We start from the raw sequence: 12,678 nt of genomic DNA on the forward strand, positions 1-12,678 counted from the left end.
CTTTCAGGCTGCACAGGACCACTGTCCACACTACCACCGAACCCTGGCTTGTCACAGGAAGGCGGAGCCCAGCCTGGAGAACAGTGGCAATTACGGTTACTATTGCAGACCTGCAGAGGAAGAGAGAAGGAGGGTCCCATGAGATCAGGGACCCCAGGGTCACTTGATCCCCCCTACACGCACCCTGCCACCTTTCAGGCCACTTACTCCGTGGCCATGGCAGGCAGCCAGGCAGAGCTCCAGCTCTCGGAAGGTAGTGTTCTGGCAGCGTCTTTCCTGGCATACCTAGGGGCAGTGTGTGCACTGGCCAGTGAGGGGGGTGATGCTTTGGACTTAGGGACTCTAGTGGCAGGGAAGGGTTAGGTGGGCAGGGCTCACCATTCTAGGTCCACACTGGGTGCCTGACTCTACCAGGCCCAAGTCAGGCAGGTCCAGCTGGGCACCCGGCAGCACGAAGGCTCCCCTGCAGGTCACCTCGCGGCTACCTAGGTGTATGGTGGAGTCCACCGGCGCTGTGTGTGGCACCAGCGCGCTCTGCTCCCCGCCCTGGCATTGCAGTTTCCCACACTGCGCATCCCTGGGAACGAAGTGGAGGCTAGTCAAATAGCGTGGAGTTTCTCCCTACCCTCTTCCCCAGCTTCGCTCGCTCTGCTCCCCACCTCTGTGCACAGGGCACGAAGCTGCCGTCTCCACGCTGCCCGCAGTTCCCGTGGGCGTCTCCCGCGGAGTTCACGACCTGGAAACAGGCCTCCGGGGCTGGGCTGGAGCCTGAGGAAGCATGGGCGGGGCTGGGGGGTAGCCCAGACCCGACCACGCTACTTCTGCCTCAGTACCCGACCCCCCGCCCCCGCCCTGCCGCGCCCACCTTCCCTAGAGCAGAAAGCTGCATACACCCGAGGATGCGGCAGGGCGCGCGCGCGCACGCGCGGTCTCACCAGGCCCCCAGAGTTGCCGGCACTGCTGCTCAAGCGTGGGACATGCTCCATCCCGGCAGTAGCCGCCGCCACTGGCACAGGGAGAACCGTCCAGTAGGTAAATGTCCGGGGGACAATAGGGGGAGGTGCCCGTGCAGAATTCAGGGAGATCACAGTCGCCCACAGCCCGGCGGCACAGCGCACCCGCCGGCTTCAGCTACGCAGGTGACCCGATGGAGGGAGGGCAGCGAGGCATAGGGAGACAGTGGACAGTTAGAGATACACGCCGAGAGAGCCATCCGACAGGGGAGAGCCCAGTTGGGAGGTCCAGGCGAACCCAAGCACAAATCAGAGCCAGCGCCCGCAGGGGGACTGGAGGGCGTCAATTAGCCTAGGCCAACACCCAAGCTCCCCCAACCCTCACCCCCGAGCCACCATGCCCTCACCAGGCAGTATGCGCAGCAGTCCCCGTGGGTGCACTGGGCCCCCGCACGCAGCGAACAGTTGTGGGCCAGGCAGCAGGAGTCCAGGCACTCCTGGAGCCGGAAAGGCGAGGAGGAATCAGGTGAGCGTGCAGCGCCCAGACCTCAGGGGAGGGGACGGGCGGGAGCAGGAGGGCTCCCGCTTGGTCCCCCGGGGCCGGGCGTGCGAACCTGACCTGGCCAGTGCCGCAGTCGCACTCCTCGCCCTCTTCCACAAAGCCGTTCCCGCAGCGCGCCCGCGGCACCAGGAGGCCGGAATCCGGCGCGTTGGAGAGGCACGCGCCGCCCCCCTTTCGGAAATAGGCGCGCAGTTGGCGGCGGCTGCAAGCGCTGAACACTCTCGGAAATGGTTGCCTAGGAGCCGGGGAGGGCGTCGGGCGTGCGGGGACCACCCCAGCCAACCCCTGCTCGTCTCCGACCCCCCTCCCCCCCCCACGCACACATGGGTGCTTGGCCACACAGCCGCCAGGTGTGCCTCAGCGATCCTAAAGGCAGAACCCAGAGAGGGTAAGTAACTCGCGCAAAGTCACACAGCGAGCGAGAGGTAGGAGGGTGTGATGCCGAGAGTGGGCAGCCTAGGCCCCAAGGTCGCTCCACCCAGGGATGGAATCACCTCGAAAGATCATTCTGAAAATAACTTAGGGATTCATGAGAATCTACTGTGCCTGCGTTCCCTCCACTTATAAGTCTCATAAACAACCCTCGGGGCCGGGGGGGGGGGGGGCACTATTATCATCAGCCCTATTTCAGAGAAGAAGAAACTGAGGTATAACTATTTTGCCCCAAGAAATGCAGCTGAGGAAGGCCGGGGTCCTGTGGAGCCTCCCGCAACCCCGCAGCCCCACCCCCTCGTGGGTACCCGGTAGCCGCTGCCATGACGCAGCCTCCCTGCTCCGCCGTGGCCTCCACACAGCAGCCGTTGCGGTCGTGGCTGAGGCCGAGGCTGTGACCTATCTCGTGGGCCATGGTGGCTGCAGCGCCAATGGGGAGCTCTGAGTGGTCCTGGAGGGCGTGGGGATGGTCACGGAGGGCTGCGGGGACCGCCCTCCAGCCCTTCTCCCCTTCCCATCCCAGGCAGCGCTCACGGTGCTCACGCCTCCAGAGCTCTCGGCGTGGCACATGCCCTCGACGGGCGCCAGGCCCACGGTGGCGCCCTGGAAAGCGTGGCCCCTGAGGGCGAAGTGCGGAGTGATCGGGCGGGCCAGGAGTCCGGGCCACCCAGCTGGGACCGCGTGAGGGTCGGAGGCACCCACGTGAGCAGCTGTGCCGAGTCGTGGGGCCGCCGTGCCCACAGTTCCCGGCGCCACTGCAGGAAGGCCCAGAGCGTGGCATTGGCATCTGACGTGACCCGGCTCCGGTCCTGCTCAGTCCACACTTCCAGGCCGGTCAGCGCCACCTGAATGTCTAGAGTCCTGAGAATCTGCAGGCGCAGCGGGGCAGGGCTGAGGCCAATCCTGTGCTCCTGCATGGGAGTGCCCTTCTTTTCTCCCCTCCATTCACTCTCCACATCTCCAAGCCTGCCCCTGTCCCCATCACCCCCATAAGGGCCCTCTCCCCATGGACCCAACCTGATCCACGTAGTTGGCGACCTCCAGAAGACGCTGTTTGGTGTGGTTCAAGTTCCTGTGCTGGGTCAAGAACTAGAAAGGCAGCAATATGGTAGTGTCACCACTGGGCTGAGCTGGCCCCATCCAGGCCAGCCAACCCACTTGGGGCTCCTCTCACCAGGGTGTGGTCAGCCACTAGGTACAGCTCCAGGTACCTGGGGCTCCAGGGGGACTCCCGCCTCTCCTGGAGAGTGGCAAATGATGACCCTGAGTGGCAGGCTGCTGGCCTTGAGCCCTGACCACCAACCCCAAATCCCAGAAAACACAAAGTTAACTTTCAAATCTTGCCTGAACCTGTTTCTTCCAAATAAAACTATCAGGACAGGAGGCTCTGAACGGGGGCTGAATGTTCCTGTCTCTTCTGATTTCAGAGGGCTTTGGATACTGCATTCCTACTCCCACCCCTGCCCATGCCCGTGCCCCTGACCCTGATCCGGGTAGCTTGAGAAAGGCTGGCCATGTCCCTTTTGTCCCCTGGGTCCCTGTGGCCACAGGCCCCTTTCCAGCTGAGCAGCCGCTCCATCCAGAAGATCTTGTGGGTCCAGAAGTCCTTGGAGTCCTCAGCTGACCAGGGATGCATATAATAGCTGGCATTGCTGCTGAGAATGATCAGACCCCTAGGGTGCAAAGGAGGCAGAGGTGGGCATAAGGGAACCCTTTCCTTAGCCCCAGGCCCAGCCCCCTCCCCCAGAACTCACCTCATCCCAGAGCAGGTGCTGAGGACTACCCAGGAGTCTGGGAAGCCCCTCACACGCCCATGGTAGTGGCAATGATCCTAGAGAGCAAGAGACCCAGCCCCAAGCCTCAGCCAGGGCTGGAGTGGGAGGGGCAAGGGAGAGCATGGGGGCGTGGGGTGGCTCCAACCTCTCCTGGGGAACAGGAGGAGAATGGGGGAAATGGTGGAGAGGCCCTCAGGGGTGCATCCCCCAGCACCCTTGACCCTGTCCTCGAAGCCCATGGAAGTATCTCACCGTGTGGTTGGGGACCAGCACCACTGGCTGCCGATCTGGGCCGTAGTGGGTTTCCGTGTACCCTGGGGCCAGCAGCCTGCTGGAAGGGGGTGTTGCAGAAATTACCAAAGCCAGCCCTGCCTCCTCCAGGATGCCCTCCAGTCTTCCCCCCTGAATGCTGAGTAGCCCTCTGAGTGAGGCACGGGGTTGGCACTTAAGAAGAGCCCAAAGTGTGTCTTAGGGAAGGAACAGGAGGGACGGTGCCTTGCTCAACCCAGAAAAATCTTGAGCTAGAGGGAGAAAGATGAAGGGCAGGAAGGAGCCTTGATGGCTTAGACGTAGAAGTGGGAGTGTGGGAAGCACCGGGGAGGAGCAGGAACAGGAGAGAGTGTGGCAGGCAGCTGGGTCCACAGGTCCAGGGCATTAGAGAGACTGGGCACAAGAAGAGGAGCCACGAGACACTGCCAAGTAAGTGTGGTGAACTCCCTTGGTGGCCCTGGCTGCTGCCTACCCTTGCTAAGCGTCTGAACAACCCTCTAGCCTACCTCCCTGCACCCCAAGATCCTTCCAATCTTCTCCTCAGACCCCCAGACCCCACATATTTCCCCACCTATCCTTCAGGGATGCTCACTCCCTGCTTCCAGCAAAAACAATCCACATCTGCTTCTGCTCTGCCTGTCTGAGCAGGGATGCTTTGCCCCTCTTTCTCCAGACCCCACTCAAGCAGGGATTCCATCTTCCTGCCAAGATGGCTCCAACATCAATTTCTCTTCTTTAAAGAAAATCCTGGAGTTCCCATCATGGCTCAGCAGAAATGAATCCAACTAGGAACAATGAGGTTGCGGGTTCAATCCCTGGCCTCGCTCAGTGGGTTAAGGATCTGGCATCGCCGAGAGCTGTGGTGTAGGTCACAGATGCAGCTCGGATCTGTCGTTGCTGTGGCTGTGGCATAGGCTGGCAGCTGTAGCTCCGATTGGACCCCTAGCCTGGGAACCTCCATATGCCGCGGGTGTGGCCCTAAAAAGTTAAAAAAAAGAAAAAAGAAAATCCTTAACCCCACCTCACCTTGACCACTTTACCCCCAAACTGCACTACAGGCTTGTGATGTCTCTTTCTCCACCTTCCTTCTTGCTTCCTCCTCCTGCGTTTGCTCCCCCACTCCACACACTCACCCCTAGGAGGGAGGTGATGTGGCTGCCGTATTTAACGCATGGGGACATCAAACCCCAGAGGAACTATGGTTAGGTGTAGTGGAACTGAGTTTGCTCCCAGTGCATGGGGGAGAATAAAACATGGGTAGTAGGTTTAGAACAGTGCCTGCGATGAAACAAGCCCTCGATCAATGATAGCTACACAATCTAGATGGCCCCGCACCATCTTAGACACTCACCTCACCCAGCCCAGCTCTGCTTGCTCGTTCGCCAGCCCAAAGTCTTTGGCCGTGCGCCATCCTGGGCACTCAGCAGCGAAATGGCCTTCTGTGATCTGGCCCTACTAGGACCCCCATATTCGTTTCCCCTTGCCCCCTTCTCTACAGATGGACTCTCCAGGCAAGCCAGACAAAGAGCCACCCCCTGAATGTGCATTGTAGCCACTGTATCTTTGTAGCCACTGTATCTTTGTCCCTGGTATTCCCTCAGCCTGGAGCACCTGCCTATCTTTGGAATGCATCTTGGATTCTCTCTCGACCCAGCACTCTGAGAGCACTCACCAGGTGATGCTCACTCATTCCTGGCAGGAAGCTGACAAAATGCTCCTGGGACCGAGATGAGAACTGTGCCCCACAGCAGAGCTGGCCCAGCCTCCAGAGTCCACTTCAGTCTCAAGGGAGCGAGTCATGGGCAAGCATGGCTCCACCTGTCACCTGCGCCGCCTCCTCTGGGGCCCTCACCCCTTCCAGCCTCCCCCCAGGGTTCCTGCAGGTCCCTGCCCCCAGCATGGATCCCTCCCCGGAGAGAGGGGATGTTCTTAGCTCTCAGGCCAGCCCCTGGCCTGGTACTCACTGGTTCTTCTCCAGCTCGAGGAGCAGCCCCTGGCCTTCAGCCTTCAAGGCCACAAGCCCCACTTCTAGCTTCGAGACCTGGGCAAGAAGGAGTGCAGGGCTGAGAGGACAGGCATCCAGACCCCCTGCCTGCCAGGGAGCAGGAGGGAGGTGGAGCTGGCTGGCAAGGGAGGTCATGGGGAGAGACACGGGGACACAGGGCAGCAGGCCCCCACTGGCCATGGTGGGTGTGGATGGGTATCGGGTGAGGACATGCAAAGATGTGCCCAAACTCAGGATGGTCTTTGTTCTGAGAGCAGCCATTTGACAGAGCCTACCAGGTGCAAAGCACACCCTCCCTGGAGAGACGAGGGGTCTCAGAAGGATGCCGTGCTTTGCCCAAGGTTACTGGGCCCTCCCTCCAGCCCTCCCTCCTCTTTCATTCCCAGAAGGCTTCCTTTAAGTGAGGAGGGCAGTGGGGTCCTGTGGACATTGATGAGAGAGAATGGGGTAGCCGTGGCTCCTCACAAGCTCTCCTTTCTGTATCTTGCTGCTCTCTACTCCCTGGAGAATTTAGTCTTAGTCCCTCTACCTCCAATTTTTTTTTCTTTTTTTTTTTTTCTTTTTAGGGCCACACCCACGGTATATGGAGGTTCCCAGGCTAGGGGTCGAATCGGAGCTGCAGCTGCCGGCCTACACCACAGCCACAGCAAGATCCAAGCTGAATCTGTGACCTACTCTGCAGCTCATGGCAATGCTGGATCCTTAACCCACTGAGCAAGGCCAGGGACTGAACCTGAAACCTCATGGACACTATGTTGTGTTCTTAACTTGCTGAGCCACAACGGGAACTCCTTTTATTCTTTTTTCTTCTTTTTTTTTGGAAACCTCCAATTCTGACAAAATGCTCTTCCTGCAAATCTCCCTACGCCTCTGGCAGGCTGGCCCCACACCTGCTTCACTGAATCCATGAAGTCAACACTGACCCACACTCCAAGCCAAGAGAAAAACACTGGCTTTCTCAGCTGGATGTCAGGAGGCTGGACCTGAGCCAGCCCGCCCACCTCTCCTTCCCGCTACCCTCTTTACCTCTTTCACCCTGCAGGATGACCCCAGCTGCCCCCTTGGTCCGTTCAGCCTGGCTGGGGGCCCAGAGTTGGCAAATGGGCCAGGAGCCTCCTGGAGAGCTGCTGTGTCTGTAGAACGCTGGCCCTTCCCTTTTATCCCACAATCCACTGGGTTGGGCCCCAGGCCAAGGGGCTGAGAGTTGTGGTGGGGGGGGGGCCCTTCCTCTGCAGGTGGGGAGCAGATAGTCCCCTCCTCCAGCCAAAAGCCCACCAAGGCTCCAAGCATGAGCTCATGTGGCCGGAATGCCACTTGTTTTACTGGAGAAAGGTTTGCGCTAAGGAAAGGCAGCCCAGATGGAAGGCTTCCTCCTGCCCAACCCACAGCCCTCTCCCTGTCCCTCTGGAGCCCCTGCAGTCCTCACTCCCTGCCCTCCTGGTGACTCTGCCCCTCACCTTGCAACCTGAAATGTGGATGTGTTTCCTGCCTCTGGGACAGGACCCCCTGCCCTTCTAACTGCTGTGCTCATCATGGCAGACTTCCTGGGGACAGGGGCCAGTGAGGGGGGAAAGCAAAGCCCCTCTGGCATCCCCCTGCCGTTTGGTGGGAACCCAGGCCAGGCCCAGAGGAAGCCCACAGTCAGAGGGTCCTTAGCTTGTGGTGGCCCTCTCCTCTGCCCGCGATATCCAGGAGAACAGTCTCACGGCTCAAGCCAGCCCCATGTTGAATGGGGGGCCTTGAGGGTCTGGGGGGCCCAGAGAGAGCCCTAGGTTGAGATTCACTGGGCCTGTGGGGCCCCTAGTTTTCATGGTAGTGCTCTCCTGCCTTCCTCCTTGCAGGCCGGGGCTGTGGGTTGTCCTCCTCTTTCCTGAAAGTTCAGGATGCAGAGGGCTCTCTAGGATCAGGGGACACTAGCCAATGGTTTGAAGTCTCTCGGACCTTAGGGGGTCTCAGGCCTCTGGGTTAAAGGGCTGCGTGACCTTGGGCAATTTCTCCAACCTCTCTGGGCTTCAGTTTACCCCTCTGTGAAATGGGCATACAAAGGCCTCTGGCCTCCTGGTTTGCAGCCCAGCTGTGCGGCTCATACAGCTGGGGGCGAGGTTATTCCAGATGTGCGTGATGAGTGGGTGTTGGGAGGAGGCTGGGGCGGTGTGTCTAGGGGAAGCACAGCGAGGTGGGCTTGCATCTGGGGGCACCAGGAGAGTGACTACTGGGCAGAAGTGGATCCTGTACGAATCAGTCAGCTGAAGTTTCGGGCCCCTCCATGGCAGGGTCCTGAAGGGGACAGCAAAGCATCCATGGGGCCCCATGTTCTGGTGAACTTGGCAAAAGGAAGATTTTGGTGTTTTCTTAAATAGTCCCTGAGAAGCGTCAGGCCCTACAAACTCTGGCGCCACCTCTGCCTGCTGGGATGGGGGTGGCCTGAAAAGTACTGGGAAGGGAGGCTCAGGGAGGAGGTGGGGGACAGGAAGCCGGAAAATGACTTCCATGTGTGCAGGCGCTCTCCATTCAGATGTCTCCCACTCCCACCTGCAAACCTTCAAGGTGGGGCCTCAAGGACTTGGGGGAACTAGGGACTCCAGCGCAACTGCACGCTGAAATCTGGGGAGGGGCAAAGAGGCTGAGAGACACTGGGCCTCTGCAGAGGGAGGGATGATCTGGCACTGACCCGCTCCTCCAGGGTGACCATGTGCCGGGGTCGTCCATCCAGGACCCAGTGCGGGATGACTGGCTCTCCAGCGGTGTTCCCTGGGGTGAGGACAGAGCACAGGGGGAGGGACAACAGAGGGATAGAAGGGAGGAGCCAGAGACTCTATCTTCAATACCCAATGATTTAGCCTGGGGAAGGGTGGCCACACATGGGGCATCCTTGCAACTGAGGAGCCACCAAGGAGGTGGCAGGAGAGAGACAAAAGAGCCTGAGAAGAACAGCTCAGCTGGGGACTTGGAGCCCACTGGTTTTTTTTTTGTTTTTTTGTTTTGTTTTTGTCTTTTTGCCATTTCTAGGGCCACTTCTGCAGCATATGGTGGTTCCCAGCTAGGGGTCTAATCGGAGCTGTAGCCGCCAGCTTATGCCAGAGCCACAGCAATGCGGGATCCGAACCGTGTCTGCGACCCACACCACAGCTCACAGCAACACCAGATCCTTAACCCACTGAGCAAGGCCAGGGATTGAACCTGCAACCTCATGGTTCCTAGTTGGATTCGTTAACCACTGAGCCATGATGGGAACTCCAGGAGCCCACTGGTCTTGAGGGGAGTGGTGGGAATGGGGATCAGAGACCACCGGGAAAAGATCAAGGCCCATAATGCAAAGGGAAGGGAAATGGGAGGCAGCTCCGGGTATTTTTAGATGGGGCAGCAGATGCCTTTAGGGTGAGAGATCTGTGGAGAGAGGAGGCCTGTGTCTCTCTCCCCCATCATCTGAGAAAAACAACAGCCAGATGTCTTGGGAGGCCTACCTTGCCCAGAGCGCCCCCTAGGGGCTTCATACTGGAGGTAGGGCTTCCAGGGACACTGGCCCAGAAGCCCCCTCCTCATGTCTTCACGGTGAGGGGTTGTTTAGGGGATGGAGCCCCAGGGCTCCCAGGCCGGGAATGCTTAAGGGGGCTCCAGGAGGAAAAGCAGAGCCAAGCATTACTCACAAGGCGCCTGGAATGCTTCCTGGAATGCTCCCAGCATCCCCACCCCCGTGGGCCCCTGCAGCTCTCACCACACCCGCCCTGCAGGAATCAGACCTCAGGCTACCCAGAGCCTGCAGGCAGCCCTCCCATCCCCCTGGCACTCAGTCCTTTGGGAAGCGCAGCTCCCAGAACTGACAGCTCCCCAACCCCCATCCAGCCCTGGCCCCAGTCCTGCCCAGGCTGAGACAGCTGCTCCTGGACGTGACTCAGCTCCTACCAGACCAGCCCAACCCCTTTCTCCATCTCCATCTCCTCCTCCAGACCCCAACAACAAAGACCTGGACTAGCAGCAGCTCCAGGAAGTCCCCTTCTCCCAAGAAGCCCTTCCTGATTGGATCAGTGAGTTGGCATCAGGTAGATGGGGGTGGGGGTGAGGAGGGGCAGGGCCTTGGAATGGAGGCTAAAGGGCCAGATTAGGGATGAGTCTGAGTGCACGTGGCTGGGGGTTGGGGTAGGAAGGTCTCAGCCCAGAGAGGACTCACCTGGGTGTAGAAAACCAGGTCCAGCTGGCCCTAGGCTTCCCGGAGAGGGGAGGGGAGGGGGTGCCTGTGTGCATGTGTGGGTGTGGCTTGGGGGTTCTCCTGGCTCTGCTCATATGCTGGCTATTGGCACCTTGACAAGGGACAGGGTGGCAGAAATGGAGCTGTGGTGACTAGGTGGGTGGGAGTGGAAACTGGGGAAGCCAGGGTGGTATGGGGGAGCCCCTCTCCACTCCTCCAGGGGTCCCGTCATCCTCCCCTGACCCCAGCCTGAAGAGGAGGGAGCCGTGGAATGCCTGGGGGCCATCCCCCAAAGGCATGAGGACTGTCATCCCTCCCCCTCGAGGCCCCAGAACAGAGCAAGACACTATCCCTGTTGGGCCCTCCCAACCCCTTGCCCCGCAGTGTTCTCAAACCCACTGCTCCCAGCCCTCCCTGCCCCCCCTCGCCAGGCACTTGATGTACAGGATTCCCAATCCTCCCACCCATCAGGGGAGGTTTTCAGCAGCCCCACCTCACAGAGGGATGGAGAGGTCATGCTGGGGAGACAGAGCTGCTGTCTCCTCCCAGGGGGCTGAAACAGGCACAGTTTCTATCTAACCAAACAAGGGAACAATATAAACAGTATACACATGGCCCGAGGCCCTGGGATGAGGGGGGAGCACGGGGTGGTGCATGATGGTGGAGACCACAGCTAGTCCCTTAGTGTAAGGACGCAGCAGGGACTCAAGGGCACCTGTCGTCTGGGGCTTTTCAGGGGCACAGAGACCCCCTGAACCCTGAGGGATGGAGGTGCCTGAACCTTCGCACAGGCAGGTGGGCCAGAGCTGAGAACCCAGAGGGGTATGAGGGGCTGAGCAGCTGCTCAGAGGAGAAGGGGCCTTGTCACTTGGCTTGGCCACCTGCCCACGGCAGCGGCGCAGTGTGCAAGTCTGGGCCGGGGGCCAGCCCAACTTCAGTTGAGAGTCCCTGGGCAGTTCCCACGAAGACCCTCCCAAGCCCTTCCCTTGCCCTGTCCTTTTGGCCGCGAATTCCCAGGGAAATTCAGACCCTCCATCCTTGACAGTGACCTCGCTTGACCCTCGGATTTGCACTCCCACTCACCTCGAAACGCCTCAGCCCCCCACACCTGCCACGGTAGTCGCAGTAGCAGCAGCAGCCCCAGTGCCGGCGACCCACTAGTTCTCCGATACCCCTGGCCCATGGCTGCGAGCGCCGAGCGTCTGGTCTGCGGCTCCCGGCTCCCGGCTCCACCCCTGGATCGCCGCCGACCCACGCACAGCGCAGCCGGCCCGCCCCCTCCCGAGCCTCCCGCGCCCCACTCCCCACCCGCACCTCCACCCCGCGCTACCCCGCACCGAGCCCCGCCTGCCCGCGCCACCACCGTAGCTGATCTGTCCCGCCTCGGACGGGGGACCCGACCTCATGTGCCCTAGGGAAGCGGGGCCCACCCTCCCGCCGGAGCAGCCGTCTAGGGGCCAGAGCTGGGGGGAGAGGCGGGTGGGAATCTGCGCGGCCCCCTCGGGAGACCCTCCTGCACTAAACTGTCCCATAGGTCTCAGAGGCCCCCTACTCGTGGGGGTGGAAGGTGGAGATGGGGCGGGGACCCTCGAGAAGAGCTTTTGAGGACCCCCTGCGCGGAGGCAGAGACAGTGGCCAGGGCTAGGAGGCCACCTGTTGCTGCTCGGGTCTGCCCAGGAAGCGCCCCTCTCTGTGGTCTCCTGGGGCGGACCTTTGTCCTCGCCTGGCCACCAGTCCTGCCCAGAGTCTCCCTGGTGAAAGACTGGCGGCCGCTAGGAGAAGGGAGGCCCCAGAGACCATGCCAGGCAGGTGCAACCGCGGCCCCAAGCTAGTCTCTGTGCCGCAGTGGCCGCCAGCCCCTGTCCCTGAGGCTCGCAGGTCACCCGGGAGGGCGAGTGGAGGCTGAAGCCCGGCGGGCTCCCTGCGGAGTAAAGCACAGGGGCGCGGGCAGAGAGGGGGGCATCCCGTTGTCACCGGTGGTGGCCACGGGGGGAAGAATAGCACGAAGCCACAGACTCACACATGGGGATCCTTTTGACCTCAGTAACGTTTCTTGTTTTAAAAAGTTTGTGTACTGAGTAGTAAAATTCGGATACAGAGTAGCAAGTATTTGGATAGCAAGGGACGTTAACACTTAAGCAAATATATTTGCTTTTGAAAATTCAAAATGCAGCAACTCTTATGGTAGGGAGGGGAACCTATGTTGGCCTGATTCAAACATCGAAAAGTATGATGAGGCACATAGAAAACATCCTTCTGCTTCTCATCCATCCTCTCAGACCGTACACCCCCAACAGGAAGTTATTATTAGCTTCTTACTCAGGCTTTTAGATTATTTTATGCATGTCCAAGACAATACAGATACATTTATTCTCTTTTTAACATTTTTCTGCACTTTAATTTTTTTTTGGGGGGGGGGTGCTGCACCTGCAGCATATGGAAGTTTCCAGGCTAGGGGTTGAATCAGAGCTGCAGCTGCTGGCCTATGCGACAAC

At 59.9% G+C, this 12,678-nt stretch overlaps 1 protein-coding gene across 9 annotated transcripts in view; it reads right to left on the reverse strand.

Annotated features, from left to right (window-relative positions):
- ADAM33 (ADAM metallopeptidase domain 33) overlaps positions 1 to 11,423 on the reverse strand; it is a 19,347-nt gene extending 7,924 nt beyond the window's left edge. For 5 of the 9 annotated variants that reach the window (XR_007133896.1, XM_047771511.1, XM_047771510.1 and 2 more), the window contains exons 1-18: positions 11,267 to 11,423; positions 8,669 to 8,748; positions 5,957 to 6,033; positions 3,975 to 4,053; positions 3,702 to 3,778; positions 3,431 to 3,620; positions 3,122 to 3,187; positions 2,965 to 3,036; positions 2,650 to 2,858; positions 2,482 to 2,566; positions 2,256 to 2,398; positions 1,573 to 1,750; positions 1,361 to 1,450; positions 936 to 1,131; positions 660 to 768; positions 379 to 577; positions 208 to 285; positions 2 to 110 (exon numbers count right to left, since the gene is read on the reverse strand). Coding sequence is in view for 8 of the 9 variants with exons in the window: in XM_047771511.1 (XP_047627467.1) it covers positions 2 to 110; positions 208 to 285; positions 379 to 577; positions 660 to 768; positions 936 to 1,131; positions 1,361 to 1,450; positions 1,573 to 1,750; positions 2,256 to 2,398; positions 2,482 to 2,566; positions 2,650 to 2,858; positions 2,965 to 3,036; positions 3,122 to 3,187; positions 3,431 to 3,620; positions 3,702 to 3,778; positions 3,975 to 4,053; positions 5,957 to 6,033; positions 8,669 to 8,748; positions 11,267 to 11,366 (2,137 nt within the window). In the remaining variant the exon portion in view is untranslated. The remainder of the gene's footprint in view (position 1; positions 111 to 207; positions 286 to 378; positions 578 to 659; positions 769 to 935; positions 1,132 to 1,360; positions 1,451 to 1,572; positions 1,751 to 2,255; positions 2,399 to 2,481; positions 2,567 to 2,649; positions 2,859 to 2,964; positions 3,037 to 3,121; positions 3,188 to 3,430; positions 3,621 to 3,701; positions 3,779 to 3,974; positions 4,054 to 5,956; positions 6,034 to 8,668; positions 8,749 to 11,266) is intronic. The other 4 variants (XM_047771512.1, XM_047771515.1, XM_047771513.1 and 1 more) reach the window with 4 other exon arrangements.
- Between the last annotated feature and the right edge of the window lie 1,255 nt (positions 11,424 to 12,678).

This window comes from Phacochoerus africanus, chromosome 3 (genome assembly GCF_016906955.1).
Source record: "Phacochoerus africanus isolate WHEZ1 chromosome 3, ROS_Pafr_v1, whole genome shotgun sequence".
Taxonomy (NCBI): domain Eukaryota; kingdom Metazoa; phylum Chordata; class Mammalia; order Artiodactyla; family Suidae; genus Phacochoerus; species Phacochoerus africanus.